Source organism: Podarcis filfolensis (genome assembly GCF_964270895.1).
Source record: "Podarcis filfolensis genome assembly, chromosome: W".
NCBI lineage: Eukaryota > Metazoa > Chordata > Lepidosauria > Squamata > Lacertidae > Podarcis > Podarcis filfolensis.
In genome coordinates this window covers 15410326-15435046 of record NC_139619.1, presented here as the reverse complement: position 1 = coordinate 15435046, position 24721 = coordinate 15410326, and the positions used below count along the sequence as shown (strand labels likewise).

General features: G+C 45.6%; 2 protein-coding genes across 3 annotated transcripts in view; one reads left to right on the top strand and one right to left on the bottom strand.

Annotated features, from left to right (window-relative positions):
* Positions 1–1807: 1807 nt before the first annotated feature.
* On the top strand, positions 1808–12663 carry LOC310753853 (motile sperm domain-containing protein 1-like). 2 transcript variants are annotated; one of them, XM_083595216.1, is made up of 5 exons: positions 1808–2070; positions 3679–3754; positions 5093–5310; positions 10944–11105; positions 12155–12663. In XM_083595216.1, the coding sequence occupies exons 1-5, from the start codon at positions 1917–1919 to the stop codon at positions 12184–12186; spliced, it is 642 nt and encodes a 213-aa protein (XP_083451342.1). In that variant the 5' UTR covers positions 1808–1916; the 3' UTR covers positions 12187–12663. The 2 variants fall into 2 exon arrangements, with proteins under 2 accessions (XP_083451342.1, XP_083451341.1); XM_083595215.1 differs by lacking the exon at positions 12155–12663 and having other exon boundaries at positions 10944–11303.
* The window catches only part of LOC310753845 (PABIR family member 2-like), a 37501-nt gene continuing 20935 nt past the window's right edge, over positions 8156–24721 (bottom strand). Inside the window, 5 exon segments of the mRNA XM_083595206.1 lie at positions 8156–8516; positions 14775–15225; positions 15231–15327; positions 16310–16406; positions 21764–21828. Coding sequence (XP_083451332.1) covers positions 15187–15225; positions 15231–15327; positions 16310–16406; positions 21764–21828 — 298 coding nt within the window. The 3' untranslated portion in view covers positions 8156–8516; positions 14775–15186.

Below are 24721 nucleotides of genomic sequence, written 5' to 3'. Positions count from 1 at the left end.
TGATGTTTGAAATGATGGTGACTTTGGGCTGATCTAGTGCAGAAATCATGAGGATCCATGAGGATCCGTGTTTTGTAACCATGTTTTTGTGCCATTGCGGCACCACGAAACAGTGGATGCGTGATTTTTTTGGTTCTGCCTACAGACTAAGAAGTGGTCTACAGTATCATGGTGTTTTTATTTTGTTTCAATATAAAAATCATATGAATTCATGAGGATCCATGCCTCGGATCCATGTTTTTGTGCTGCTGCAGCGCAGCAAAGTGTTGGATCCACGTTTTTATAGTCCAGTCTGTAGGCGTGCCTTCCAGGTGTGATTTGACACTGCATTTGTTGGGGTTATTTTTAAAAAAGGCGAGGATTCATGAGGATCCGTCTAGATCCGCCTTTAACCCAGACCCTCCTGTGAGCTAGTGATGAAGGCAGTTGTAGTCCCAAAACAGCTGGACGACCACCATTCGCCAGCCAACCTGCGATTCTGTGTGTGTGTGTGCGCGCGCGTTGTTTATTGTCGTTTTTCACTACATACCGTGAGAGGCGGGGAGAGGACGACCCTCTTTCTGGACGGGCCGGGCGAGGGAAACGCACATCCGCAGCCTCCACAGAAACAACAGCCCTTATTCCCATCACCGCAGCAAGCGACGATGGGCGTCCCGAGCGAGGCCCTCCTCTCTGTGCACGCGTCGGGGAAGCTCCACCCACCGCCCCGCCCCCTGCCGCCCAAGGACGTCGAGAAGAGGCACCGCCTCTCGCGCCCTTTTCCCGCCTCCCGCTTCACATTCCCGGCAGCCCTATCGACTGGTGACACAAAAAGGGGCGGGGAAATGGGCGGGTCCGTCCGCTGAGCCGAGGGAGAGAGTCGGCGCTTGGTGACCGAAAGAGCCCAGAGGCGGCGGCGGCGGGTCTGTCCGAGGGGTGAGTGAGGGCAGGGAGCGGGGGTCTGCCGCCCCCCAGGAATGCCCTCAGGGGTTTCCTTCCCGCTGAGGGGCCAGTTTGGGGACTACCATTCCCACCATCCCTCACCTCTTGCTCCTTGATGGGAGTTGTAGTCCCGAAACAGCTGCGAGGCGACCCGACCCCGAAACAACAGCGGGTCTCCTCGGGCTTGAGGGGAAGGAGCTGCGCTGCGCTCCTCTGCGGGGGGGGGAGGGAGCGGCGATCGGGGGTCTCGGGCCGTTGGGGGGGGGCTTCCTGGGGGAAATGGCTCTCGAAGAAGCAGGCGACCCTCGCTGAGGGCGAGGAGGGCCTGGCTTTTTTGGGGGGGGTCGTCGTCGTCATGCCTTTGGCGGTCACTCTCTCTCGCCTTGGGGGTCCCGGGCAGTGGTGGGCAGCGCCTCCTTCTCCCGTGGCGGAGTTCCCGGAGTTGTGTCAGGGATGACCCCCTCTTAGCTTTTTTGGGACTACAATGCCCATCATCCCTGGCCACTGGTGCTGTTGGCTAGGGATGATGGGAGTTGTAGTCCCAAAACAGCTGGAGGGCCAAATTTTATTAATAGTGGTATGGAGTATAGTGGCCAAGAGTACGAGCTGTGAAACAAGAAGTCCTTCATTTGAAACAACTATGAATATTATGATTGTTTCTATATATCAGGCTTCCTCAAACTCAGCCCTCCAGATGTTTTTGGCCTACAACTCCCATGATCCCTAGCTAGCAGGACCAGTTGTCAGGGATGATGGGAATTGTAGTCTCAAAACATCTGGAGGGCCAAGGTTTAGGAAGCTTGCTATATATTAATATATATCCACCTGGCTGCCAAAGTATGCGAACCAGAGCCTTTGACCTTTACCGTTGTTTTTTTTCTGCCTATAGGTTTGCCAAAATGCTTTCGGATTCCTAAATTGCTCTGACAAGACGCTTGGGGAGACGAAGCGGTCCTGTGAGCAGAAGGCGCAGCGGGGAGGACGACTCGGGGCCAATGCAGCAGCAAAAACGGCAGCCAGAGTTAGTGGAAGGAACCCTTCCCGTATTCCTGTTCCCCACGGAGCTTATCTTTTACGCGGACGACCAGTCGACCCACAAACAGGTGTTGACTCTCTATAACCCCTATGAATTTGCCTTAAAATTCAAAGGTGCGTCTCAGGTACAATTCAATTGAAGGGCTTGCTTGGGGAGGAGGGATTGCCTCAACTTCCTTTTATTCACTTTCTGACCTGCCTTTTGCCTGAAAGTCCCTGGGTGGGTTACAATAACTTGGGAGTCTAGATCAGGCATGGCCCAACTTGGCCTTCCAGCTGTTTTGGGACAACAACTCCCATCATCCCTAGCTCACAGGGCCAGTGGTCAGGGATGATGTCCCCTCAAAGACTGAATGGCAAGCCAAATTGATAAGAGCACTTACAGTTAGCAAGGAGAACAGGGTCAGGAAGAGGAAATACAAAACAAGAAGTAAATAAGGATTGGTTAAGAAATATCTCAAAGGGTACTGCAATAGTAAAAGTTTTCTGGAGGATATTGAATGAGCGTTGTAATACAAAGTACACGTTAAAGTTAAATTAAGTTAATGTTCTGCCAAGGGCAGGGTTCTTTCTAGATCTGGAGCCAATAAACACACCAGTGGATGAAGAATAAGTAATGCTTTATTTGCATAAGGTTAACAGATAGCAGCAGGCATACAAAACACAAATTACAGCATACCTGACAGAAGTCACACACAATCTCCCCTTCAGCTGCCTGGAGCTCCAGGTAGAGCAGCAAGAGAGACCCCAGCCAACAGTATCTGGTACCTCAATCTGTGAAGAAGCTCTGTGAGCCCCTTCAACCTACAGCTTTTATAGCCAACTTTGATTGACTGCACCTGGTTAGCAGGGATTACTCATGATCAGCCTGGGACATGGGTTGTGACTCAACAGGAATGCGGAGCAGCTGAGCGTCTCCAACCCAATTCACTGCAATTGGGTATCCTCCCCACTAGCCAATCAGCACCTAGAACACAGGAGACCCAGGAAACTCCTGACACAGGTGTGTGGAAAACAAGTTATACCAGCATGAATCGGCAAATTTAAAAACAGGAATGTAAAGGGAAAGAGGCATGTCATCTAGCTCCTTGAAATTACAATGGTCTTCAGCGTTTCCCCAACAGTTAATGAAAAACAACGTTGTGTAACTGTAAATAATAGTTTATTTGAAAATTAGTACCATGGGTATAGTTGGAAGTTTCTTTTCTTTGCTGACTAAAATATGAGCTATTACTATGTTTTTTACTCTATTCATTTATTCTTTTCTTTTTTCTTTTCTTTTTTCCCTCTCCCTCTCTTTTTCCTTTATTTTTGTTATTTTGTATGTATACTCTCAATAATTTTTATGTTTGTTTGCTGGTATTGCATGTATTTTAAGACTTTGCTTGTTCAATAAATTCTTTATTAAAAAAGTGGTCAGGGATGATGGGAATTGTAGTCCAAAGCAGCTGGGGGGCCGAGTTGGGCCATCCCTGCGGTAGGTGAAGTAAATGACGAAAAAATGTAGAGCAGTCATAGGCAAACTCTGTCCCTCCAGATGTTTGGGGCTACAATTCCCACCACCCCTGACCACTGGTCCCATTAGCTAGGGATGATGGGAGTTGTAGTCCCAAAACAACTGGAGGGCCGGAGTTTGCCTGTGCCTGATGTTGAGCTTCGCTTCTGTGCCAGTTCCTGGCAATTGGCTGACATCGAATGACGGCCCTTTTTCTTTTCTTTCAGTTCTTTGCACAACCCCAAATAAATACATTGTGGTCGATGCAGTGGGTGCGGTGAAGCCTCAGTGCTGCGTTGACATGTGAGTAAAAAGCTGGTTTGGGGTTTGTTGGCTTGTAATGAATAGCAACCACTAACCTGCCTTCCAGAGGCCGATCTTCCCTTTATTAGATGTATAGTCCACCCTTATCAAGACATCTCAGGGTGGGGAAAATAAAGAAAAATGATCCAGGAGGAACGTAGAGACCAATGAAGTTTGTTCTGGGTCTGAGCTTTCGTGTGCATGCGCAGTTCTTCAGATACACGGAAAGTGAAGTCTGTATAAGGACTAGTATGAAAAGAGGCCTCCCAGGCCCATATAAGAGCAGCGCAAATAGTTGGGCCTGATGAGCGTTTACTGTTCCCAACCCTAATCCTGCAGAAAGCCATCTAATTGGATTTTAATTTGATCCTGACTTGTTTTCAGGAGGTAATTTCGTTATTGCTTGATTTTATACCAGTGTTACATATTTGATGTTAGCTGCCCTGAGCCCGGTTTTGGCCGGGGAGGGCGGGATACAAATCAAAGTTTATTATTTATTGTTATTATTACCAGGCCGTGATATATAGTGGGAGGGTGGGGCGGGGTTTTTCTACAAAGGGTAGTAGAACTCAATTGGTCAACCTGTGGGTGACTGTGAACGACTGCAATTAGTCCGGCAGGAAAAAGCAAGGGAGATTATGCAGGTGAACAAAAATAGCTGAAATAATAAAAAAATAAAAATTGTCTAGTAGCACCTTAGAGACCAACTCAGTTTGTTCTGGGTCTAAGCTTTTATGTGCAGGCGCTCTTCTTCAAATACACTGAAACAGAAGTCCCCAGACCCTGATATATAGTGGGAGGGTGGCGTGGGGTATTTCTCAGAAGGGTGGTAGGAAATGGGTGATTTTATGGTTCCCAAAAGGAAACCTTCCTCCACTTGTCCATATTGAGAGGATGCAAGCAAGCCTGAACCTTTCCCAAAAGGAAACCTTCCTCTGTCCATATTGAGAGGAAGCCTGAGATAAGGTAAATAGGGTGATTTAGAAATGCGAAGATAAAAGTGATTGCATATGGAAATCAGGGAGGGGAACGGGAGGAAGGCAAAGCTCAATTTGAGAAAAGATATATTTGATAAAGAAATTTTATTTAGTTGTTATAAAGCAGGCAGCCCCAACATTCGGCCCTCCAGATGTTTTGGACTACAATTCCCATCATCCCTGGCCGCTGGTCCTGTTAGCTAGGGATCATGGGAGTTGTAGGCCAAAACATCTGGAGGGCCACAGGTTGGGGATGCTTGTTATAAAGGAAAAAAAGAAAATTTAATAAACATTAAAACAAAAAAAGCAATAACGTGTTAAAAATGGAAATGTGGCCGTTCACACTCTCCTCCCGTTACAGCGTGATCCGTCACCGAGACGTCCAGCCTTGCCACTATGGTGTGATTGACAAGTTTCGGCTCCTGGTCTCCGAGCAGAGCCAGAGGAAAGCGTTGGGGAGGAAAGAGGTCATCGCCATGCTGCTTCCGGCGGCGAAAGAGCCAAAGGAAGAGGAGGAGAAGAGGATCACGGAGCACCTGGCAGAGAGCGTCTTTTTCGAGCAGGCTTTATGCCAGCCAGGTAGTTGGGTGCTTGGAACGCCATTGCTTTTTGGTGCTATATACCAAAGAGGTACCTGCCTCTTTCTTTCTGAAAATTGTTTTATTTAAGCATATTTACTTTTTTTTCTTTAAACAGTTTTTATTGGTTTTGCGATATATACATCCTTGATGAAATATCTCTCCAACAATTTCCCATTTTTTCCTGCCCCCCTCCCCTGGACTTCCCTTATCCTTCCACTTGGTTTTACTTTCAATTTCTTCATCCTGCGTCTTATTTTTTTCTGCCGGGGCCGGCCCACTGTCCCTCAGACCTTGTGGGGGGCAGACTATATTTTGGAGACTATATATATATATTTGGAGACTATTTTTTTTAATAAAAATGAACAAATTCCTATGCCCCACAAATAACGCAGAGATGCATTTTAAATAAAAGGACACATTCTACTCATGTCAAAACATGCTGATTCCTGGACCGTCTGCAGGCTGGATTGAGAAGGCGATTGGGCTACCCATGTTATATACACTTGTGAATGTTTACTCAAACCCTGCCAATGAGTCCAACTCTTCGTGTTGTTTCTTCATATATATCGTAAATGGTTCAAAATTCTTTTAAAGTCTTTGTTGTCCCTTTCGTGTAATTGATCTGTTCATTTGGCTAATGCTGCATATCCCAGGAGTTTCTCTTGACACTGTTTTTTCATTGGGCTTTCTTCCGTCTTCCGAGCTGGTGCTAGTAGAATTCTTGCTGGTTTTGTTGCACACATAATTTCCAGTTGCCTTTTCTTATTTCTTTAAGTATATTTACAAGCAGACAATACGGAGGCGCAAGTTGCAGCTATAACAAAGGTGGCATTTTTTCATCTCCGCCAAGCTAAGCAGTTGGCTCCTTACCTCCCTCGCCCTGATTTAGCCACTGTGATCCATGCAACGGTCACCTCCCGGCTCGATTATTATAACTCGCTCTACGCGGAGCTGCCCTCGAAGCTGACCCAGAAACCCCAGCGGGTGCAGAACACTCCCCGCCGCAGGACCACATCCACCCAGCACTATGCCAGCTGCACTGGCTCCTGGTGGAGCACAAGGTCAGGTTTTAGGTGCTGGTTTTCACCTTTAAAGCAGGCATCCCCAACCTGTGGCCCTTGAGATGTTTTGGCCTATGGCCAAAGGTTGGAGATGCCTGCTTTCAAGTAAGGTTTTCCAAAGAATCCGGGGACACTTTTTTTGAAAAGAGAAAAAAAAGCTATTAACAGAAAAGTTACTTTTTTAAAAAATAAGAAGTACCCTCTTTTCTTCTGTGGTCTCCTCTGTCGTGTGGCCTTCCTCAACCTCGGCCCTCCAAATGTTTTGGGACTACAACTCCCATCATCCCAAGCTAGCAGGACCAGTGGTCATGGATGATGGGAATTGTAGCCTCAAAACAGCTGGAGGGCCGAGGTTGAGGAAGCCTGCGCTAGCCGCTGTGGAGTAGGCTTGGCTCGGGCCGGGGCTCGGCCACGTGCCCTCACCCTCCTGGTGCTCTCCTACCTCTCCTCTTCGGTGGCAGCGCAGCAAAGTCGGGGCTCCCCTCTTTTTTGCCTTCCTCTTTCTCTTCCTTCTCCTCCTCCTCCCTGTGTCGGCTCCGGGGTATTTCTTGCCCCGGAGCGCCGCTGAGCAGTCAGCTGGGTGGCCGGGCACTCTCACCCCCGGCTTGATTTGGGTCGCGGGGTGTGTGTGTGTCAGCAGTTTCCTCAGTTCCCCCTTGGCAGTGGCGGCGGCAGTGGCAGCCTCAGCAGCCATATGATGTGCCTTGTGCCATTGAACCAATCACACCGCGTTCATTCCCTACCAATAAATCAACAACAATATAAATCCAGGGACATTAAATCTGGGGACAGGTTTGTAAATCCGGGGACTGTCCCCGGGAAAGGGGACATCTGGTAACCATAATTTAAAGCCCTATACTAACGTTGCCGGATTCCGCCCCCCCCCCCATGAATCCGGGGACACTTTTCAACTTCAGTTGAAGGGGATAGGTTTTGTCAGGGGACCAATTTGTAAATCCAAGGACTGTCCCCGGGAAACGGGGTCGCCTGGTAACCTTACCCTATACAGCCGAGGGCCCTCGTACCTACGGAACCACCTCTCCTGGCATGCCCCGTGGAGGACCTTAGGGTCTGCAAATAATAATATCTTGGAGGTCCCAGGCCTCGAGGAAGTTCAACTGGCCTCAACCAGGGCCCAAGACCTTTTCAGCTTTGGCCCCGGCCTGGGGGAATGCTCTATTGCAGGAGACCAGGGCCCTGCGGGAATTGACGTCCTTCCACCAGGGCCTGCAAGTCAGAGCTGTTCCACCTGGCCTTCGGTCCGGGCCCAGTTTGAACCCCCCCCCCTCCATGGGACCCTGTAAGTTATCTCTTTGGCCCTTTTATCGGCTCATGTGGGACCAAAACGGATAGCTGGCCCTTACGAATACTTGAGGTCCCCGACCCCTATGGTTGTAATTCATGGGCAGCCATTTAAGTTTATCCTGGTTCTAATTTTTAAGCTGTGTTTTAATCATTTGGTTGCGTTTTCATGTATTTGATATTTGAGGTTAGCCGGCCTGAGCTTGGTCTTGGCTGGGGAGGGCGGGGTATAAATAAAATTTTACTTACTAATAAGGTACACACACTTAACCCAGGCTTCCTCAACCTCGGCCCTCCAGATGTTTTTGGCCTACAACTCCCATCATCCCTAGCCAGCAGGACCAGTGGTCAGGGATGATGGGAATTGTAGTCTCAAAACATCTGGAGGGCCAAGGTTGAGGAAGCCTGCACTTAACCACAAAAACCAGAGAGTAAAGGGAAGGGGTCAGGAAGGGGGGGGAGGATCAAGTACCACACCCATTTGACTTTTTAATGTTTTATTTAAGCATATTTACAAACAGACAAAAAGGTACACACAGTTCACCCCCCAAAACCAAAGAGAGTAAAGGGAAAGGGTCAGAAAGAAAGGAAGGATGGAGGACCATACCCATTTGACTCTCCTCCACCAGCACCCAGCACCTTGTAGTCCTTTAAATTCTCATTCCCACTGCATATCATTTATTGTTGCAATTACTTATTTTATAGTACTATGACGGTGTAACATCAAGTCACCTTACAAGCTTAGTCTAGCAAATGATGGTATGGTGTGCCTCCAAATTCCAAAAAGGAAACCTTCCTCTGGTTGTCAATATGAAGAGGATGCCAGCAAGGTCAAAGCTTTCTGTAAAAAAACAAGCAAAAAAACAAAAAACTAAGGGATTTTATGATTCCAAAAAAAAGGAAAGCCTTCCCCTGGTTGTCAATATGAAGAGGATGCCAGCAAGGTTGAAGCTTTCTATAAAAAAAATGATTTAAATCAAGTCTTGCTGACTAGTGATTTAAATCCCTCCCTCCTCCTTGCTTCTCCCCACCCTGCCTAGAGGAGGAAGGCGGCTGGCTGAGTGCCATTTTGAGCAGCCCCTCTCCGGAGCCAGCCCTTTCGCACTCCGCCGCCCTGCTGCTCCTGTGGGCCGGAGAGTGCAGCGGACGAGCTCGCTCTGCCTACTCACGAGAATCAGCAGCAGTAGTGGTGGCAGCCTCCAGGAGGTAACTGCAGCAGGTGGGGCTCGGGAGGACTACTTGCCCCCCTCGCCTCTTCTTCCAGCTCCACCCCCACCCCCGGCGCTGCTTCTCTGGCTCCTCAAGTTGCTAGGGATGGTGGACCGGCCCGCGGCAAAAAATTTTTGCCGGCCCCTGCTCTAATCCATGGGTCTGCAAACTACGGCCCGGGGACTGAATCCAGCCCAATTACCTTCTTGATCTGGCCAGCGGACAGTCCAGGAATTGGCGTGTTTTTACACGAGTAGAATGCGCCTTTTTATTTCAAACACACCTCTGGGTGATTTGTGGGGCATAGGAATTTCTTCATTTTTTTATTGATTTTTCAAAATATAGTCAAGGGACAGTGGACTGGCCCCCTGCCAGAAAAGTCTGCCGACCCCTGAAGTCCTAGCCATTCTGGCAGGGTGGATTTGACGGGAAGCAAGATTGTTTGGTGAAATGAAACATTTAGGAATGAAGTGGATCTCATTTGTGGATAAATAGATAAACTTTATTCACATTAGCCAATGGCCATAGCAACATAAAACAAGCAATATATACAATTAAAAAGACAACAATGGGTAAAAAGGGCCAAGATTATTGTTCAGATAGCGTCCCTTAATCTCATTGCACCCTTGATAAACCTAGCAACCTTTGCTGTTGTCTGATCATTTTGATCTGATAAAAGAAAAAACAATGTGGCCACAGATGGGCGGCCTGGGATGGTAAGTAAGAGTGGGGTGATGATCTCATTCCTCAGATCTTTATAAAGGGGACAGAAAAGGACAGGAAAACATGAGCCACTGTTTCCAGATTGCCATCTGCACAGGGGCAGAGTCGTTTCTCAGTTGGAATCTTTTGGTATCTGCCCTCAAGTACGGCAGAGGGCATCACATCCAATCTGGCCAGTGTGAAGGCACGTCTGTATTTTGGGATAGTTATTTGGGATAGTCATTTATACTTTTTGTTATACCAGGGGTGGCGAACTCCCAAGAGACTGTGATCCACTCAGAGTTAAAAACTGGCAGTGACATACCCCTGTTTTGGGGGGGTTCAGGTCTAAGTAGGTCACGATCTACCTATTGGACATGCCTGTATTATACCATTCATAAAAACTGTGGACAAAAAAATATAAATTTTACAGTATGTTATTTAATAAGAGAAAATTACCTGAAAATGCACTGTAGGTGGTATTTAGCACCAGAGAGATTGGCTAAAATGAACAAATCGCTTGGTAATAAGTGTTGGAGATGCACAAAACAGATTGGAACCTTCTACCATATGTGGTGGACATGTCCAGAGATCAGAAAGTTCTGGGACATGATTCATGAAAAAATAAAAAAGTTACTAAGAACTTCACATAGTAAAAGACCAGAAACATATCTTTTGGGAATATTGAACAGTGATACTGAATTCCAAAAGAAAAAACTAATTTTTTTCTGTACGCGACATCAGCGGCGAAAATTCTGGTGGCTAAGTACTGGAAGGGTAACCAGGTACCAGCCAAAGAGGAATGGTTATGTAAATTATGTGAATATTTGGAACTGGCCAAATTGATGGATATAATAAGACTAAAGCCAATGAATACAGTCAAGAAGGAATGGAATTGCTTGAATGACTATTCAGAAAGACAAGGTTCAAAGGTAAAAATTTGGCTGTGTCTAGAATGACCTCGTGAATAGAAAATGGAAAATATACATATATACAAATCTATATATTAAGAGGAAAATAATACTGAAATACAGATAAAATATGAAAGGTGAAAGGAAATGTGAGAGTGATGGAAGTCTATTATTATTATTTTGTAAAATATTGTTTATTGTATTGAAATATTATACTTTTCTTTATTCTTTAACTGTCTTTTTTCTTCTTTTTTTCTTTCTTTCTGTTTTATTGGATATTTTTCTTTATGTATGGTTTTGTTTTGATTTATTTACTTTGCAACATAATAAAGATTTTTTTTTAAAGTTTGGTTATTTACTAAATTCAATAAAAGGGTGGGGGAAGAAAGGAAAGGAAAGAAATTCTGCCCCTTTCCATAATGTCAAATGCCTTTTCCTTTTTCCAGAAAACAGAATTGCCTCATCAGGGCCGAGTTTGCTCACCGTGTTCCTCGGAATTGTGTGCATTGCAGCTCTCATGCTTCCCACATTGGGAGAAGGGGGTTCCCTCGTGCCTCTCTACCTCCACTTAAGTGTGAATCAAAAGTTAGTAGCAGCTTACGTATTAGGTACGCATCTTTTTGTCGTCATTACATTATGTGATTTGGGGCAGGACCAAGTGAAAAAATGAAAATGTGTATAGAAACGTTTTTAAAAAACAACCTATAATCGAGTCACTGTGTGAGGCTCATGCCAGCAAAATTGCAACCAGCGTGGATAAAGATCAATGGTTTTTTAAAAAAAGTTTTTAAAAATCGGATTTTTGAAATAAAATGCTTTTGGAGGAAGAATCTTTCTATAGTTTTCCTTTTAGGTTACATTATAGTCCAAAAGCTATTCATCAGGAAATAAGGATTTGTTTTAAGTTTTTAATGTGCGCTAAAACTCAGTCTTAAGTTGTTTTAAAAAAAACGTTCAACCCCATCAGTTAACAAACATGGGTCCATATGCTAGCATGTTATTGCTTTAGTTAAATAAATGGTTTAAATTGTGATGAAGGAAATGATTCTTTTTCTCCTTTCAATTAAGTACAGCAGAAAAGCTGTCCAAATAGAAACAGTTAGCTTATGAAACCTCACCAACATTTCATCATTATCTGTCAATGTATTTTGAATAGTAGAACCAAATCAGTCATTTTTGATAGAACTGTAAAAACGATTCTGAAATTTTACTGTTCCAAAAAGGAAACCTCCCTCTGGTTGTCAATATTAGGAGGATGCCAGCAAGGCTGAACCTTTCTGTAACTTATTCCAAAAAGGAAACCTTCCTGTGCTTGTCAAATATGAAGAGGATGGCAGCAAGGCTGAACCTTTCTGTAGAAAAAAATATGATTTAAATCAAGTCTTACTAACTAGTGATTGAAATTGTGATTGAAATTGATTTGAATCCAATCCACCCTGATTGCAACTGAAAGTATATCTGAGCCCCCTGACATTTCGGCGTTTGTACAAAGATCAGTTGTCTATGCAAACTACATTTCACAAATATTAACAAACGTGCATCTGGCTCCCGGTGAACAAGCTTTCATGCGTGCCCCCCACACCTAACAAACCTCTCGGTGTGGGTTATTTCTCGAGTTAAGCTGAAATAACTGGATTTATTCCTCTGATTCTTGCAGGTCTTATCACTATGGTCATCCTGAGAACATGAGTGAGAACACAACTGGATGTTTATCTTTTTTCTCCTTTTCTTACCGCGTTTTAAATTTGCATCCTGAACGTGGGCCTCTGACTCCCGTTTGGGTGCAAAAATCATCTGGCGATTTGCATTGCTTTTTTTTTTTCTGGAAAGCAAAGCTTTAACTGTTTTCACTGGAAAGACTCGCATGCTCGTAGGCACTTTTCGACAGACAGCCATGAAATGGTCGAAGGAATTTGCAGAAACTTCTCTACCTAGGTCTACCATGCAAAAATCTCATTTCTGCTTTCTTTTTAAATTGCATGTTTTTAAATTCACGTCGACTTTAGCGTTTGGCTGCCATAGGAGCCGGCAGTTCTATCTGCAACGTTCATTTGACTGTGAGTATTGCAAATTTAAATATGGATAAAACGCCAAGATGGCGGAATAGAAAGCCGCTCGCCTGACAGTGGAAGCTGCCATGTTTTTCAGTCTATTTTTGGAAACTCAGGTTTAAGAAAACCGGGGGGGGGGGAGAGGAGATGGCCCACGGGGGGGGGAGAGAGGAGATGGCCCACCTGGAGACTCAGGTTTAAGAAAATGGGAGGGGGGAATGGCCCAGAGCATGGGTAGGCAACCTAAGGCCCAGGGGCCGAATGCGGCCCAATCACCTTCTCAATCCGGCCAGCGGACCCCTGGCGCCCTTTTTACAAAAGGAGAAAAGAGGACAAGCTTTTGCAACAGGATCCGTTCTGGAGGTCTGGCCGGATTCCGAGGTTTTTGCAACTGGAGGTGCCATTCTGTGCATGCGCGCGGCGTGGTAGAGCGCTTCTGCGCAAGCTGCAAAACCCGGTAAAACACTTCTGGGGTTGCCACTTACATATCCCAAAGTTTACGTAACCAAAGGGTTACATAAGCGGAGGTACTGCTGTATTTGCACTTCAGGGAAGCTCATCGATAGTAGGCGCAGGCGTGGTTCAAATTGGCCCTCCAGCTGTTTTGGGATTACAACGCACATCATCCCTAGCTAACAGGACCAGTGGTCAGGGATGATCGGCGTTGTAGTCCCCAAACAGCTGGAGGGCCAAGTTGGGCCATGCCTGATCTAGAGCAGTGGTGGCTGAGGAAACCAACTCTCCCCAGGTGAAAACCGGAATAGGGGTAACAAGAGGTACAACTCCAATTCCAAACCAACGCTTTCCAAAGGAAAATTCCAGGAAGGGAAAAGCCAAATGTCCTTTTTTTCTCCTTTTTCCAAGCCAGATGAGCACAATCTCACATCAAATTCCGTGCTATTTCTCGGAATGAAGGAAGGAAGAAAATCAAAGTTTTCCAAATGCGGACAACAAGAAACATTTGGAACCAGAATCCTACAAATAGGACAACGTTGCCTATCAATACAGACCAGCCAGCGCTCACAGAACATGGGGAAAGGGCTTCATAAATACTCTAACAAATCACCAGACTACTACTATTATGATTATGATTATTATTTTATTTATTTTATTTTACAGAATTATAAATAATAAATAGCGTGTGAGACAGTAGATTACAAATTGTTTGCTTCTTTTTTAAAAAGAAAAAAGAAGTTAAGCCCGATGGGATCTTGTGAGAAGGAATAGATCAGGCTTCCTCAACCTCGGCCCTTCAGATGTTTTTCGCCTACAACTCCCATGATCCCTAGCTAGCAGGACCAGTGGTCAGGGATGATGGGAGCTGTAGTCCCAAAACAGCTGGAGGGCAGAGTTTGCCTAGGTCTGATCTAGTTTATTTCAACTCCATTCTTACCTTCAGAACAGGCATGGGCAAACTCCGGCCCTCCAGATGTTTCAGATGTTTGGGGACTGCAACTCCCATCGTCTCTGACCCCTGGTCCTGTTAGCTAGGGATGATGGGAGTTGTAGTCCCAAACATCTAGAGGGCTGGAGTTTGCCTGTGCCTGCTTCAGAACAAGCGATCGCAACAGCTTTTCCGAGAATTAAGAGTTACGATCCGAGCAGACATTGGCAAAATAATAATTTATAATAATAATTTATTCTTTATACCCCGCCCATCTGGCTGAGTTTCCCCAGCCACTCTGGGCGGCTTCCAATCAAGTATTAAAAACAATACAGCATTAAATATTAAAAACTTCCCTAAACAGGGCTGCCTTCAGATGTCTTTTAAAGAGAAGATAGCTGCTTATTTCCTTCACATCTGAAGGGAGGGTATTCCACAGGGTGGGCGCCACTACCAAGAAGGCCCTCTGTCTGGTTCCCTGTAACCTCACTTCTCGCAATGAGGGAACCGCCAGAAGGCCCTCGGTGCTGGATCTCAGCGTCTGGGCTGAATGATGGGGGTGGAGACGCTCCTTCAGGTAGTTAAAAGGAAAACCGGCAAACCAGGCAGCATTGGGCCTGATGTGTCTATTAAAAGGAGAATTATTTTTTCTAAACAAGTATCTAGACCAGGCATTGGCAAACTCGGCCCTCCAGCTGTTCAGGGACTACAACTCCCACAATCCCTAGCTAACAGGACCAGTGGTCTGGGATGATGGTAGTTGTAGTCCCCAAACAGCTGGAGGGCCAAATTTGCGTAGGCCTGACCTAGAGCAACAGAGTTTATTTCAACTACATTCTTACCTTTGGAACAAGTGACGGCGACTGGTTTCTCGCCGACATTTTTAACGCGAATATAAATTGGGTGCTTTTCCGAGAATCTGGAGGAAATGTGGATTCACTTTCTTTGAAAGGAAAGTCCCGATCCGAGCAGTTGTTGTCAAAATAATTGGTAGTTAAAAGGAAAACCGAGCAGATGTTGGCAAAAGAATTAAAAGGGAAACCGGCGAGCCAGGCACCGCCGGGACCTGACGCATCCCTTAAAAGGATTAAAATCGCCAGGAGACGTTGCCGAGAAGGAAGGTTGACGTGGGCATTTCGCACTCTGCGCTCATAATCCGGATGCCCTCAGGGGTTTTATGCCACCAATTTCTCTGTAGGCGGGTATAGGGAAAGGACGGCACGGGCGGACATCCAGGCGAGCGGCAGGGGGGAGTCACTTGGGGGAAAGGTCATCCATCAAGATGAAGGGGGTTCGGATCGCGCAACAGGTGCTTCCGCCACGGCACCTTTGGCCAGGGAGTCGGAGGAAAGCCTGGCACTGCTGGAGCTCCCGTCGAGGGCGTCCGAGGACAAACTGCAGGGCACGAGGGGAAACCACAAGCTTCAGTCAGGGCACATGAAATGAAAATTAAAAATTAAAAAAATGTCCAGTAGAATCTTAGAGCAGGCATAGGCAAACTCCTATGTTACATTTCCCATAATCCCTGACCACTGGTCCTGTGAGCTAGGGATGATGGAAGTTGTAGTCCAAAAACAGCTGGATGGCCAAGTTGGGCCACGCCTGATCTAGAGCAGTGGTGGCCCAACTTGGCCCTCCAGCTGTTTGAGGACTACAATTCCCACCATCCCTGACCACTGGTCCTGCTAGCTAGGGATGATGGGAATTGTAGTCCCCAACATCTGGAGGGCCGGAGTTTGCCTATGCCTGTTATAGACCAACTCATTTTGTTCTGAAGAAGTATGTGCACACATCTTCAGATAAAGTGCACATGAAGTGAATGCAAAAACAAACAAACAACGAATCCGAAGAAGTCACTGGCAGGTTCTGGTCCGTACCCAGCCGGGTGGATTGGGTTCAAATCAAGTCGGTTGAAATCACAATTCAAGTCACTCAGTAACGCTTGATTTAATATCCATATATATATATATATATATATATATATATATATATATATATATACACACACACACACACACACACACACACACACACACACAGACAGAAAGGCCCAACCTTGCTGGCATCCTCTTAATACTAACTCCCATCAGCCCTAGCTAACAGGACCAGTGGTCAGGGATGACGGGAGTTGTAGTCCCCAAGCATCTAAAGGGTTGAGTTTGCCTATGCCTGGACTAGAATGTCACTTAAATAAAAAAGCTTTAGAAAGATTTTTCGTCCAAAAGCATTTTGTTTTAGAAATCTGATTTAATTTTTTAAAAATCCAATTTAAGTAAAAAAAAAATCAGATTTAAATATAAAATCCCTTTTTTTGTTACATGGCAAACCATTTCTGGGCCAAGATGAGTAGTATATGCATTATTAAGATTAATTTTACCATGAGCTGAGGTCTGACAGGTGGGTCACGTCGGGAGAAAGCATGTTGGTGGTTCCTTGGAAAAGTCTCTTGGGCTGGCTTTCGGTTTCCATTTTTCCTACCAAAATCAAGCAGATTTGGTTCAGATTGGAGGAGGAGACCTTCAAAAAGCAGCAGTTTGAAGCTTGTCTCATAGCAGCAAAACAAGACAACCAAACCAAGTCTCTGGGTGATGATCATTTCAGGCACCCGCTCCTCGACTCCAGGCATAGGCAGACTGCCCTCCGGATGTTTTGAGACTACAACTCCCATTGTCCCTAGCTAATAGGTGTTGGCATACAACCAAGGAAATGGGGGCAATTGGCAGGCCCCCAGCTGGCTCTAGCCCACTGGCTGGTGTGTTGGGCGATCTCCAGTCCTCGGATCAGCTACTAACAACAGCTGTTGCTGTCTTAGCAAACTCATCAGCAAATCTCTTTGGAGGTTTGCCTTTTGTGGCCCTTGCAGATATGCATACTAGATGCAAGTCTTCAGCACTCATCTCCTCCTTCTTAGGAGAATGATGGCCAATGGTGAACAGTGGTTCTTCCAGTTTAGTGTCAAACCCATCAGATGGTCTGAGTGAGGCCTTTGCGCTCTTGTAGTCTGCTGTGTCATCACTGTCGCTGACATCAGCAGCAGCACCGCCCACTAAGCTGGAATCCGAACTCTGATCACCATCCTCAGCTTCCTCTGCTACCTCAGCATCCTCATCTTCGGAGTGACTCTGGAAAATCCCCACATTCCCCCCCCCCCACTTGGGATTGTATTGAACACTCTTTGTGAACCGTATGGTCTTAGTGTCAGTCATGAGTACCCTGTATGCACCTTTTTCATACCCCATGAACAAACCATGTGCCCCACGCTTCCCAAGCTTGCTGCTCTGTGGGGTGTGGACCCACATGTCAGAACCAAAGATTCTCATGTGCTTGACGTAAGGTTTCTTACCAAACATCTTCTCATAGGGAGTACAGCCGATAGGTGAAGACAGTCTCCTGTTATACGTGTAAACAAAATTATTCAGCGACTGCCCAATATTGCTCAGGAAGATTGGCATCATGCAACAAGGTTTTTAGGCCTTGCAGCAAAGTTTGATTTGTCCTTTCACAAAGTCCATTCTCCCAGGGAGATCTGGGACTTGAGAGGTCGTGCTGGATTCCCTTCTCAGTCAAAAAAGCTTCAAACTGCTGAGAAGTGAATTCCCCACTTCGGTCAGTAAACAAACAACCAAGTTGTCTACCGTGGGCATTATTCAACCAAGCACAGAAAGCCTTGAACCTAGGAAATGCTTCTGATTTCTGCTTGAGCACAAACACATGAATGTACCTGTAAAAAGCATCAATTAAAACCATGAAGTACCTGGCGCCACCCAAAGAGGGTGAAAGTGGACCAACCAGGTCTGCGTGGACTAGCTAATAGGGTTTAGAAGCCTGCCTGCTAGACACTTTGCCTTTGGGTGCAACCTTCACTTTGTTTTCTGCACAAGAGACACATTTCATATAATACCTGCAGAGTTTTATTGTCATACCTTGAACCTTCTCTGGCATCTTGGCGAGCGCTTGCCATGCCATGTGACCAAATCTTTGATGATGTGTATGAATACAATCTAAATGAAGAACTTTGTTAGTTTGTGCAACACAACAAGATTCAACATTAGGCACATTAACACCAGTGTCATCGTAAGTTATCAAGAACAATCCATCTATAAAATCAGCATGCAAGATTCCTTCATTGTTCTTCCGAATGATGCAAACCCCCTTCTTGAAGGAAATTTCAAAGTCTTGCTCAGTCAGCTGTGGGATACTGAGCAAATTGTCTGCTGAATCAGGAACATACAGTACCTTGCTGATGGTGGTGTGCAAGCTTGTCAGTTTCACTGTCCCAATTCCAGCAACCCGCAATGTCTTTCCATCAGCCTGTTGAACTGCCCCATCCTGTGGCATAAAGGAGATAAACAAGTGTCTGTCCCTCGCAATGTGCTGCGATGCGCATGAATCCACAACAAATCAGGTGTTGGCTTTTGGAGCAGTGCTAGCAACTAAAGCCTTGTTCTGCACTGTTTCGGGCTTTTGGCCCCCCTTCTTCCGGCCATCTGCAGTCTTTTTTCTCTGTTTATCTTTCGCCTTTGGACAATTCCGTTGGACGTGACCTTGATTCTCACAGGACTAGCATTTCACAGCTGCCAAAGCCTTAGCTCCCCCTGGTGGCTGCAATGCTGTCCCAGATGACATCGCAGTCTGCTCTCCCTGAAGCACGCAATCGGGTTCTGCGTTCCTCCGATCATACAGTGGTACCTCGGGTTACATACGCTTTGGGTTACATATGCTTCAGGTTACAGACTCTGCTAACCCAGAAATAGTACCTCGGGTTAAGAACTTTGCTTCAGGGTGAGAACAGAAATTGTGCAGCTGCAGCAGGAGGCCCCATTTAGCTAAAGTGGTGCTTCAGGTTACTAACAGTTTCAGGTTGAGAACGGACCTCCGGAACGAATTAAGTTATTAACCCAAGGTACCACTGCACTCATTTTGGAGGAAAGCCAAAACCTTTGCTGCAGTCAGGTCTTGAGCAAGTAGAGTAGCCAGCTGGCTTGCCACAGCGTGGTAACTCTCATCCAGGGAGTCCAAAATCAGGACCGCAAATCAAGACTCCGGCATAATGAAACCTGTATGCACTAATTCCTGTCTTAACTTCTACAAGTCCAATACGTGGGCTCTGAGATCTCCCCCTGGCTCAAGCTTCTTTCTGTGCAGCTTTCTGAAGTAAAGCAATACAGACCCAGCTTCTTGTCTCAAATGCGATTCCTTCAACGCCTTCCACATTTGGCGTGAAGACGCCTTGCCAGCCAGGGTAATTAACTCCTCCGGAGCTACTGACAGGAGAATCGCCCCCATTGCTTTGGAGTCGGCTGCAGACCATGCATCTGTTATTTGAGCTGGGGGATCTTCAGAAACAGTGTTCCATACCCCAAGCCTTCTCAATTGACCCTTGCAGTACTTTGCCCAGGTCTGATAATTGTGTCCATTTAGACGTGGACAGGGAGCCCCATCTGATGCTTGTAAGAAATCCATTCCTGCTTTTTACTTCAGCCAGGACCTGAGCTCTTCACAGCCGCTTATCTTAGCAGGTCGTAAATCAAGGCAGCCTGCTTCTCTCCGGCCTTAATTGCTTGGCACAGACATCCAATGCCAGGTGGTGCAGCATCCATCAGCAGCCTTACTCTTGTGTAAGCGCTGTGGATCTGGGCCCATAACCCTGTTGTTGGCATGCAACCAAGGAAACGGGGGCAATTGGCAGGCCCCCAGCTGGCTCCAGCCCACCGGCTGGTGTGCCGAGCTATCTCCAGTCCTTGGATCAGCATGAATCTGGACCTGAGCTTCAGAAGCTGGGGCACTCTACTCAGCAAAGTAAACACGCAAACAGAAGTGGCAAGAGAGGTTGTGTGAGCATATTTACAAGCAGTTTATTCAGCATACATCAGGACAAAAGGAAAACATGTCTGCTTTCCTTCGTGTCCAAAGCAAGACAGCTAAAGCAAAAGCAAACAGAAGTTCCCAGCAATAATAATAATAATAATAATAATAATAATAATAATAATAATTTATAATAATAATTTATTCTTTATACCCCGCCCATCTGGCTGAGCTTCCCCAGCCACTCTGGGCGGCTTCCAATCAAGTGTTAAAAACAATACAGCATTAAATATTAAAAACTTCCCTAAACAGGTCTGCCTTCAGATGTCTTTCCTTCACATCTGAAGGGAGGGTATTCCACACGGCGGGTGCCACTACCAAGAAGGCCCTCTGTCTGGTTCCCTGTAACCTCACTTCTCGCAATGAGGGAACCGCCAGAAGGCCCTCGGTGCTGGATCTCAGCGTCTGGGCTGAATGATGGGGGTGGAGACGCTCCTTCAGGTAGTTAAAAGGAAAACCGGCAAACCAGGCAGCATTGGGCCTGATGTGTCTATTAAAAGGAGAATTATTCTTTCTAAACAAGTATCTAGACCAGGCATTGGCAAACTCGGCCCTCCAGCTGTTCGGGGACTACAACTCCCACAATCCCTAGCTAACAGGACCAGTGGTCTGGGATGATGGTAGTTGTAGTCCCCAAACAGCTGGAGGGCCAAATTTGCGTAGGCCTGACCTAGAGCAACAGAGTTTATTTCAACTACATTCTTACCTTTGGAACAAGTGACGGCGACTGGTTTCTCGCCGACATTTTTAACGCGAATATAAATTGGGTGCTTTTCCGAGAATCTGGAGGAAATGTGGATTCACTTTCTTTGAAAGGAAAGTCCCGATCCGAGCAGTTGTTGTCAAAATAATTGGTAGTTAAAAGGAAAACCGAGCAGATGTTGGCAAAAGAATTAAAAGGGAAACCGGCGAGCCAGGCACCGCCGGGACCTGGCGCATCCCTTAAAAGGATTAAAATCGCCAGGAGACGTTGCCGAGAAGGAAGGTTGACGTGGGCATTTCGCACTCTGCGCTCATAATCCGGATGCCCTCAGGGGTTTTATGCCACCAATTTCTCTGTAGGCGGGTATAGGGAAAGGACGGCACGGGCGGACATCCAGGCGAGCGGCAGGGGGGAGTCACTTGGGGGAAAGGTCATCCATCAAGATGAAGGGGGTTCGGATCGCCCGTTTAGGGCTTTAAAGGTCAGCACCAACACTTTGAATTGTGCTCGGAAACGTACTGGGAGCCAATGCAGATCTCTCAGGACCGGTGTTATGTGGTCCCGGCAGCCACTCCCAGTCACCAGAATAGCTGCCGCAATCTGGATTAATTGCCGTTTCCGGGTCACCTTCAAAGGTAGCCCCACGTAGAGCGCGTTGCAGTAGTCCAAGCGGGAGATAACTAGAGCATGCACCACGCTGGCAAGACAGTCCGCAGGCAGGTAGGGTCTCAGCCTGCGTACCAGATGGAGCTGATAGACAGCCGCCCTGGACACAGAATTAACCTGCGCCTCCATGGACAGCTGTGAGTCCAAAATGACTCCCAGGCTGCACACCCGGTCCTTCAGGGGCACAGTTACCCCATTCAGGACCAGGGAGTCCCCCACACCTGCCCACCCCGTCCCCCAAAAACAGTACTTCTGTCTTGTCAGGATTCAACTTCAATCTGTTAGCCGCCATCCATCCTCCAAGCTGTGCTGGACTGTAAACAGACATGTGACATGCAACAATCCACACGTCTGTTCTTAAGGTGGAACGCAATATCCCAACAACAGGACCAGTGGTCAGGGGTGGTGGGAGTTGTAGTCCCAAAACAGCTGGAGGGCCAAGTTTGGCCACGCCTGATCTGGAGCAGGAAAGACGCATGGCTCGGGCAGGCCACAGGCCCCATGGTGAGGGCCCCACGGCATTTTGTGTCCCCCCCAGTGGTGACACCCGGGATGGACGGCCCCACGGCACCCCCCTGCCTTTGCCCCTGCACATACCTTTCCTTTTGATGGGACCAAGAGCGCTGGGCCGGATGCAGTTGATTGGACTCTGGCTCCTCCTGCTAAAATCAAAGCCGGATTACGATCAACCTAGGAACGGGAAAACTTCTGAGGTGACAAGACGACTTTAAAGCTACTGTATTGTGTTTTCAAAATTATAATCTGGGTGGATAAAAATCAATGTTTTTAAAAAAAATCAGATTTTTTAATAATTTAAATCGGATTTTTAAATCATTCTAAAGATAGTTTTCCATTTAGGTTACACTATAGTCCAAAGGCTATTCATCAGGAAGTAAGGATTTGTTTTAAATCAGGCATCCCTAACCTTCGGCCCTCCAGATGTTTTGGACTACAATTCCCATAATTCCTGACCACTGGTCCCGTTAGGGATCATGGGAGTTGTACGCCAAAACATCTGAAGGGCCACAGGTTGGGGATGCCTGTTTTAAGTGCTAAAACTCAGTCTAAGGGTTTTTTTTAAAAAAAATAGTTTAACCACATCAGTTAACAAACATGGATACATGTGCTATAATGTTATTCCTTTAGTTAAATAAATTGTTTAAATTGTTGTGCAGGAAAAGATTATTTTTCTCCTTCCAATCAAGTACTGCAGAAAAGTTGTCCAAATTGAAACAGTTAACTTATTAAACCTCACCATAATTTTGTAAGTATTTCTAATGGTATAACCAAATCAGTCATTTTTGATATAACTGGAAAAACTCTGAAAATTTATGATTCCAAAAAGGAAACCTTCCTCTGGTTGTCAGTATTCAGAGGATGCCAGCAAGGTTGAACCTTTCTGTAAAAAGGGATTTAAATCAAGCCTTCCTGACCAGTGGTTTAAATCAAGTCTGACTGACGAGTGGTTTAAATCGTGATTTAAATTGATTTAAATCAAATCCACCCTGATTATAATGCTGTATAATGCCCACCCAATCCTTACAAAGAGTAGCCTTTCACAAGCTTTCATCCCTTAAAAGCAAACACTGTTAATATTTTTAACCGCCAAGGAATTTCACCGAAGATGGACTTTGTGCCCTAGCAGTTTATCAAATGAAACTCTGCTACTCTTTAATAAGCATATCTACACGGGGCAGTATTTTCAGGACAATGCTAATAAAATCGATATAAAGTTGAAAATAAATGCTATCCTTTCCAGAAAATAAAACACAAATAATGACAAGTTACATAACATCAGAAATGCCAATTGCTATCTGCTTAGGCGAGTAAGGCAACACATAACATGTTTAAATTACAGTGGTACCTCGGGTTAAGAACTTAATTCATTCTGGAGGTCCGTTCTTAACCTGAAACTGTTCTTAACCTGAAGCACCACTTTAGCTAATGCGGCCTCCCACTGCTGCCGCCGCCCCGCCACCGCGCGATTTCTGTTCTCATCCTGAAGCAAAGTTCTTAACCTGAGGTACTCTTTCTGGCTTAGCGGAGTCTGTAACCTGAAACGTCTATAACCCAAGGTACCACTGTATAACTGATAAATTGTCAGAAGAAAGAAATTTATTTTAAAAATGGGCTTTAAGTAACCAGCCTGTGACTTTATGGTTTCAGCTTGCGGTGTGCTGCCAGATTTGATATACTGTACCTTTAAAGTTTCTTACATTGATCCTAATTATTTGTTATTTGATACATCTGTGAATAACCTTATAAGTTCTATACATTGGTTTTATCAGCATCAGCTAGCTACATTGGTTAGTAAGCACTGATCCCCAAGTATTATATTTACCTGTATGGATATTCTAAAAAAATTACTTGGTGTGTATTCCTAATTTATTCTTTATTCGTTATTTAATATACAGGTTGCTTCAGCACTATTTGAAATGTTAACTCATTACATTGACTACTCTTTGGTGATGGACTGATATCTATTTTATTTGGAAATTGTAAATTTGGGGTGACATTCTACTATTAATAAATGCATTTATTACATTCATTAACCACGTGTTGTGGCTGTATTGGAGTAGACAGGTAAGGAAACACACATGATGTTTAAATTATACAACTGATAATCTGGTTTTCGTGTTGGTTTTATGCAAGTGGTTTTTAACGTGAAGCACCCCGAGAGCTTCAGGGATGGGGCGGTGCAGAAATAAAAGAAATAATAAATAATAACAAACACAACGCCACACACTGTCCATCAGCATGCATCTAGATTCAGGGGGGCAGCCACGTTGGTCGGACACAGTCGGAATAAATAAATAAATAAATAAAAATGGTCCAGCGGCGCCTTTGAGACAAACAAAGTTTGTTCTTGGTATAAGCTTTCGTGTGCATTCACCCTTCTTCAGATACACGGAAACAGAAGTCCCCAGACTCTTATATATAGTGGGAGGGTGGGGTGGGGTTTTTCTCAGAAGGGTAGTAGGAGATGAGTGATTTTATGGTTCCCAAACGGAAGCGTAGTAGGACTACAGACCTGTGCCTCCATGACTGACGTTTTCTTAATCCTTGTATTCATTGATAATAACACTTGGCTGTCGTGCGCAGGCAGACTTCTTCAGATACACTGAACCAGAAGTCCCCAGACCCTGATATATAGAGGGAGGGTGGGGTATTTCTCAGAAGGATAGTAGGAGATGAGTAATTTTATGGTTCCGGAGCCCCATTCACAACCTGAGCAGAATGCAACCCACGTCTGCGTGTGTTTAGTGATTTGCCGCTTCTGCGCATGACGTCATTTTGAGCGTCTGCGCATGCACGAGCGGCGAAACCCGGAAGTAACCCTTTCCGATACTTCTGGGTTGCCGCGGGACGCAACCTGAAAACGCTCAACCTGAAGCGTCTTTAACCTGAGGTATGACTGTAGTAGAACCAAATCAGTCATTTTTTATGTAACTGTAAAAACTACTCTGAAAATTTATTATTTTTGAAAAATGAAAATGAAAATCCTTATTTCCTGATGAATAGCCTTTGGACTCAAATGTCAGTTAAATAGAAAAC